Source organism: Crassostrea angulata, chromosome 6, assembly GCF_025612915.1.
Source record: "Crassostrea angulata isolate pt1a10 chromosome 6, ASM2561291v2, whole genome shotgun sequence".
In the NCBI taxonomy this organism is placed as follows: domain Eukaryota; kingdom Metazoa; phylum Mollusca; class Bivalvia; order Ostreida; family Ostreidae; genus Magallana; species Magallana angulata.
Genome location: NC_069116.1, coordinates 22,010,492 through 22,018,205, shown reverse-complemented (window position 1 = coordinate 22,018,205; position 7,714 = coordinate 22,010,492). Strand labels below are relative to the sequence as shown.

The 7,714-nt window shown below is 30.2% G+C and overlaps 1 protein-coding gene across 1 annotated transcript; it reads right to left on the bottom strand.

Annotated features, from left to right (window-relative positions):
- Positions 1–2,883: 2,883 nt before the first annotated feature.
- Positions 2,884–7,331, bottom strand: LOC128188850 (uncharacterized). Its single transcript, XM_052860139.1, has 5 exons — positions 7,166–7,331; positions 6,046–6,098; positions 5,340–5,468; positions 4,873–5,194; positions 2,884–4,761 (listed from the first exon to the last, which is right to left on the bottom strand). Exons 1-5 carry the CDS (start codon positions 7,267–7,269, stop codon positions 4,611–4,613), a joined length of 759 nt encoding a protein of 252 aa, XP_052716099.1. The 5' UTR covers positions 7,270–7,331; the 3' UTR covers positions 2,884–4,610.
- Positions 7,332–7,714: the final 383 nt, after the last annotated feature.

Below are 7,714 nucleotides of genomic sequence, written 5' to 3'. Positions count from 1 at the left end.
TTGCAATAGTTTTATACATTGTACTTTCATTTAAATTAAGATGAAAATGATGTACAAGTTAATTACATTATAGTTATTTTTCTTAGGAAATATTTCCAGGGTTTATATCTATACATACAAAACCAACCATCTACACGTTACTTTGTCCGTAATAAATTTATTTCATCTTAAATCCTATTTTTAAAAAAGTCGATAGAGCGATGATGCGATGACACGATGACATTGACGCGATAACACCATCACATCATCGTCATCGCATTGTCGCACCGTCGCATCATCGTCATTGCGTTATCGCATCATCATTTCATCGTCATCACACCATCGCTTGATCGTCATCGAATCATCGCACTATTGATGCAAACGTGCGATGATGCGATAGTGAACTACAGGGCCCTATCTGGATTCAATAAGTTACGATTATAAAGCATCTTTGCGATTAGTAACTGATAAACATAGCTTGTTAACGTCGAAATGTTGTAAGACTTGACTTCAAGTAAAATATTGAACCGTTCAGGTCATTAGAAATGCATTACTTAAGCACTGAAAGACACAAAACTGAAAAAATAAAATTTGACTTAAATCGTGACCATGTCCCTTTAATAATAAAATTTATACAGTAAATAGAGTAGTATATCCCGAGTCAAGGTCGCAGATTTTAGATAAAGCATGTCTAAATAAGCGATATATCGTGAGATTGTAATTCAAAAAATGACTCCGAATGTCCTTATTTCTTTTAATGCAATCGGCACGAACACAAATCAGAATCTATCGCTTGACATTTATCTTAAAAAATTTTAAAGGTGCATGGTCACGATTTCGGTCAAAAGAGTTATTTTTAATGTTACCAATGCTTCTGTATGGCATTTTTAATAGGAAACTAAAATTTGAGTGTCATTCGTTGAGTTATAAGCGAGTTACAGAGCCTACAATTCTTTGCTAGATAAACAAAGCTCTTGTTTACAAATTGAACGTTGAGGCGCAAATTCCTGTTTTACCCTCAAAAAGTATGTGTTAAACAATAGGAACTGTTTAAGTATGCTTAAAATGAATAAGAAGATAGAAAAATAGCTTGAAAAATATTTTTTACATGTATATTGAACCTATGTAAAGAAAAACAAGGCATGAGCCTGGTTTTTTGCTCACAACGAATTGTGAGCCCTGTATCTTGCATATAACTCTACGACTGACTCTCAAATTTCATTTGATCATTAGAAATACATTTCTTTAGCATTGTAAATAATAAAACAGAAAAATAGAATTTGAACAAAATCTTGACCATGCAGCATAAAAGATTAAGAAATCTTTTCCTCGAAGATTTATGATTATAAATTATTTCTATATCATTCACATTTGCTAATAATATCACTTGGTCAGTGTATTGTAGGCCATAATTTTAAAGAATAAACATGTAAAAACAAAGTTAGTAAGAAAAGTATTAAGAGAAGCAATATTTTATCCTGTAAATTTTTCTACTCGCATGTCTATCCGTATAATTGTGTTCGACAATAATATTTAGGATGGTCTAGTCAATCCTTGAAATGAGAGTTTGTGTTAGTGTCTGTTTAATTTAAGGTCAATTAAAAATATTTGTTTTAAAATCGGTATCATATGTCAACAGAAGTATGACATCAAGGCCCTTTTTTACCAATTGAAAGAGTGTAAAGTTGAACAATAAATATTTTCATTTTAGTAACCAGCATTAAAAACATATGATATCAGATACATATACTGTTACATGCCAAAAACTTATGGTGTTTTCGTGAACAATATATGACCCAAGGGAGGAAATATTATTATACGACACATTAATTTTAACATATCCTGTTTATCATAAAACTGTATTTAAATTAAAAAAAAACCACTTCCCACTTGGGAAAGTCAAAGTTTTGTAAAACAGCGTTCCGGTGCTAGAATTTTTATTTTTAATACCTAAAAACCACTTGAAAGATTTTGAGTGAATGTGCAATACTAAGTTAAAAACAATCTGAACCGGTTATCGTGTACTATAACTCTGCCTTGTGCCAAAACGAGAACTTTTAACAGGTGGAAGACAGACCAGTTCTAGTTTTTTTTAAATTGTAGCTTCAATATATTGAAATAAGTTATGTTTAAGTGTTTTACGATGTATTTCCCTGTTGTGAATGAAACGCAATGTATATCCCGTCAAAATATTCTAAAAAAGTTTAAAATATTCTGCAGAATAATTGTAAACATAACCTAATTTCAAAATTAAATATTAATTTGTAGCAATGTTCCCGATTAATCGTTGGATAAACTTTCACAATATTCATGCTTATCTATATATTGGTTTCTCTCAAAATGATTTAAACAGACAATCAAAATTAACAAAATATTTTTGCAACAGGCATGTTTCTATTAAAAAGGGGGAAATCATTGGCACTTAAAAGAAGAAAACATACTTTTTGTGATTTTATTTTTTCATACATGAATATTTTTTTCCCGTACATGAATAAAATGATTTGCAACATAAAAGCAGCTGGCACTGGTGTCTAATCATGGTCCTGCAGCGTCACAACTCTTTCTTACACGTTTTGCCAAATACATTAAAACCTAAAGGCTTTTACAGGTTAAGGTGAACATTTGAACTGTGGTTTCTTTAGGAATAATTATTGAGAGGCAAAGAAGATCTCGTAAAAATCAAACGTTTGAGTACCTTCGAATGCTACATGTGTAGTATATATGCCTTTAAAAAACGCTGGTAGCCGTTATGTGCATAATTAGATGTTGAAAGAATTTAACCATCTTGAAACACACGCTGAATTATGTTTTTCAATCTATTTGTGTTAAAAAATTGTACACGGTAACTTATTTACTGTAGTATAAAATTGAAAACAAAATATATTTTTAACATGTAAATGTGAACATAATTAATACCTAACAGAAATGAAATGTTACATTATAACTTTCCTTGAGGTTTTGGTATCATTAGGACTCTGAAATGAGACATTCTAACGTTTTATAGCACAGATGTACCCATATGAACAATTTCATATCGTACTCTTAAACGATATTACAAATAAAATCGACTTTTTGTTAAGTTTTAATCAACAGCTTATATCAAGATTACCAAATCAAAAAGTGAATGAAACAGCAGAATAGAAACAAAGAGGAAATCAATATAAATCCCTCAAACCATCACGATAGGTTGGCACCACATGCAGTAGGTTTAACGCATTGAATAAATTGGAGTATGATTCAAGGAGGAACAAATATATAGCGTTTCCTCAAAAATGGTTGAATAACTTATTAGAACTTCAATGGAAACTGATTCATTGTATGAGAATAATTATGGGAATATTGCAACATTGCTCAAAAACAGTTGACACTCTGGATATTATATAATTGTACCGATACATCGAGCGATGACAATATTGATTATATCCAATATATGAAATATGTAAATGAAATGATAAAACAATATGTTATGATAATCTGTTATGATAATCTTAATATCTAAATATAGCGACGGGGAAATTACCCATGTGAAAGTTTGACAACGACTCTGTCTTGTGTAATTGTGTAACCCAGGCAGTAGACAGAACACCAGTGAGGGGTCATACTATGAATCAATTCAATATACTAGTATACGAAAAACCCGAAACATTCAGAACAAATAGTCGAGTTTAATCTTATTCATACGATGTATAATGTATAGAAGTATTTACTTAACCATAAACAAAATAAATCTTTCAATCAAACAATTAATTTTATATTTGACTGAATATTTTATTGACAAATGGTGTATTCTTTTGGATTTCAAACAACTTATAATGCTCGATTAAAGGCCAAAGTATTAACATTATAACACTTAACCTTCAGATTTACCATTTTAATAAATCGTCCCATTGAAGTATTGGATATGTTCAGTACTAAAATTCAAATTTAAAGAAATGCAAAGCAAAATGATTGAAAAATCAAATTCATATTACAAAAACAAACATATGGAAGAAATCACACAGCTTTGAAGAGAATATTCACAAACAGATTCATTGGTATAGTAACATGTCTGTCATAAACACACATACAAAAAAATTTAACAATTACTTGTTCTTTTGAAATATGATACAAATCATGAATGCATGAATGAATTGTTGCACCTTCAGTCAAGATTATGTCGATTTCCCAAAGACTCTAAATAATGCGAATCTGCAACTTAGGTGATGCCTGTCGAGTGCTTCTAAATCAGTAACTTGAATATGTACATGTGATGTAGTCATTAGGGTAACATTTCCTTATAGTCAAATCATCCACACTGACACTGTGTATCGTTATAGATAAAAAGTAAAAAAAAAATACATTACATGTTTTAATCAATATTAACCATGTTATATACAAATTTATATAAATATAACTGATTCTTGTTTTTGAACCGCTGTTCTTTATTTGATGGGAACCAACTTTGTACCATATGTTTAACATTTTGGTTAATATGAAGCGAAATTATTTTTAAACTTCAAAAACGGCATTCGTTTAGGAATATGTGGATGCCATGATGCTTTTGCTATGTACAATAGAACACTACCATTCTTGTAGCAAAACACAACACGAATGAAACTACATTGTATTTGGTTTTAGTACTCTTTGATGCTTCAATTCTTGCAGCCAGTCGACGCCGCCTTTACCGTTGATATCTCCGTGTATTCATTTTCATTGATGCAGGAATAGTCGCCGGAATATCGTTGTGTAGACTTACAATAATCATGCTGATCTTCATGCTGGTCTCCATATTTCTCCATTACTCTGATAGAAAAAAAATAAACATTTAAATAAGAAAACATATACTTTTCTTCGTAAAAATGATGTTTCCATGTCAAATACTGTTTCAAAAAATTAACTATTTGGTTAACATACTTCTTTTTCCTGCACTTTTTAACTCCAATCACAACGAAGATGATGAGCAATACACCGGTAAGCGACGTTATGATCCAGTCCCGAATCCCTGCTGTTTCGACCATTTCTTTGATATTTCCCCATAAACTTGTATCAGTGGCATTTCCTGGCGAATATGGGCCTTGTATAATACTGGCATTGGTGTCAAGGGGATTACTTGTTGAAAGGTCGAAAGACAGCTCTCGTGAACTTCCACTGCTTTTGTTCAGTAGAATACTTGACTTTGTGTCTTTTGTTAACTCGGGATTAATGGATAATGCTATTGGGTGTGCTAAATAGGCTGCTAAAAAAACCCAAACAAAATTATATGCATGTGCTAAACTATATATAAGCAATTATATTTTAAAAATGTTTTTAAAATCAAAACTAATTCATTTATTGTACAAACATATATACATTGTAATGTGTTGTTCTACGGAAAATTTTACCGTTTATACAGCCTTCCTTTGGATCACACTTGTCGTTGGCCGAACACGTGCACTTATTCGTACAAACTAGTCCATACCACCCTTCTGGACAGGGGTCGGTGCAATTAAGTCCATAGGATCCGTTGCATTCTTAAATGAAATACCTCATTGAAATATCAGTACAACAAAGCAGTGATGTTGAAGGGATGTCTTTGTTAAGAATCACTTTTCTTAATGATTAAATTTTTAAATGTGTGCAATTTCCAATCTTTATTGATTACTACTGTTTACACTATATAAAATTTCCTTTGAAGCATTACGATAATTTTACGTGCTTTAATCACTTGTATGCACTATGAAATAAAATGTAATGAGATGTACAAACCACAAATGATCAATTATCATATGCAACAGTTGTAAATACACACGCGCACGTATTTATTTATTTGTGAAGCATGCAGAAGTTTTACCCGATTTAACGATAAAGAACAGCATGTATTACCTTTTTTAGTGATTAAATGAATACAGAAAAATGATTAAAAAAGACATGAATTTCAGACAAATGATAAAACAGGCAAGTTTCAATACACGACTTGTTTTGTAGGCATTGCCTAGTTTTTACACGGGTTACGTCGTAAATTGAACATTAAAAGAAAAGAGGTTATCACCATTTTAGTACATAATTTTTACTGATATTCTGCATTCCATTTTCCAAAATATTACCTACCATGACATTCATTATTCACTTCATAAAATCCACTGCAGCAGTACCTGGTTCCACTTAAAATGAGATAACAATTAAGTGAAACAACCAGTTAATTATTTGTTCGAGTTCATTATACGACGAAAAAAAGATGCGTAGCTAATGAACTAGATTGAAATTCTTAAAAATATGGGATTTTTTTTGCTTAGTCTGTTTTGATGATGCAGTCAAGAGATTCTATGAATTTTTTATTTTATTTTTTTTTTTTTACATGTAATTATTTAATTTGATTGACGATTCATAAGGAAAAAAATTGGTCAAAGTCAACTTAACGATATATTCCGTCTTAATGCTTCCCTTTTTATATGTTCTTTGCAAGTTTGAAATTGTCTTATAGAATACAAAATGAAAGAGTTCTACATGATATAATTTTAATTAAACTGAAAATTAATTTAAAACTCTTATTAAACATTATATAATTCAAATTTTGATAAGATACTACTAGTCTTCTTCCGTTATGAGAATATATCATTAAAAATTATTACAAATATAATAAATTGAAACTTTTCTTATTTCAGATTTTGAGAAATTTTCAGTTCATTTTAGATCAATTAACAGCATATTAAATCAAGCTATCATGTTTTAGGAATTTTTCTGGACAAATGATCAAATCAAAAACCCTTTTAAAAAACCTCAAAACTCTTTTCCCCAGAAAATTATTTAAAGGAATATTAAAATTTATATAACTGTAGCCGATTTTAGATTTTTTGGGGGAAATATTCATTGGTTTTATACCGGGAGTCACTAACAATCTTAACCCATTCGTTATCCTTTTAAAAACTGTATTTCTTTGTAAAAATATTGTTACTCAAAAGTGGCTGATTTTATTGCGTTTTTAAAAAAAAAAAACCACGGTGATTCTGGTGAACACTAAACATGTTCTTATAGTAAACGTTAAAAAAATCTATGCCAAACTTTGTGTTGAAACATCCTAGTCAGCCAATGTTCATCGGGGCAGTTTCGGCTCAGTTATTTATAGAATATAATGTAATCAATACACTAAATTTAAATTGAGGGTAAACCATGCACCTCGTGTCCTGGATCCCCAAAGTTTTACTTAAGAATGATTTTTATTAAAACTTACTTTCCGAATTTACATCCATTTATTGTTCCAGGAGCGATCATCGAAAAAGCTGAATAAGAACACTGAGAAATGGTGAAAAACATCACAAACAAATGCATAATCATTTTTTTTTTATTTCATTGAGTGATTGTCTCAATGAAATTTTGTCATAACTTTTCAATTGCTTTGTCAAGGATATTATATACAATATTAAAACTGAAAAAGAGGAACTTCCGTGTTTTTATATTCGTGCAATGAAACATGGATTTATTCAAAGCCAAAAAATCTGTCGGGAAGTTCCGCAGAGAAAATTTGTTAATATAGACCTTGAGATCAAGAGTGGTTCATTTTCCAGCATGTATTTTCGTTTCAATATAAGTGAACATTTTGAATGACCATAGTAATATAAAATGATTGTTTCACATATTATTTTTAGAGTTGGGTTTTTTTTTTTTTTATATCTAATTGCCAATTTTGAGATATAAAACACATTTATCACAGTTGGTTTGTGAAAAAGAAAAAAGAAAAATGAAGAGCGATTATATTTTTTTTCGTGGTTATTTGTAGATT

Coding starts and splice junctions, on each gene's coding strand:
- LOC128188850 (XM_052860139.1), bottom strand. CDS start 7,269: ATGATTATGCATTTGTTTGTGATGTTTTTCACCATTTCTCAGTGTTCT. Junction 5,195..5,339: donor AAAGGAAGGCTGTATAAACG/GTAAAATTTTCC, acceptor GGGTTTTTTTAG/CAGCCTATTTAGCACACCCA. Junction 4,762..4,872: donor AAAAAGTGCAGGAAAAAGAA/GTATGTTAACCA, acceptor TTTTTCTATCAG/AGTAATGGAGAAATATGGAG.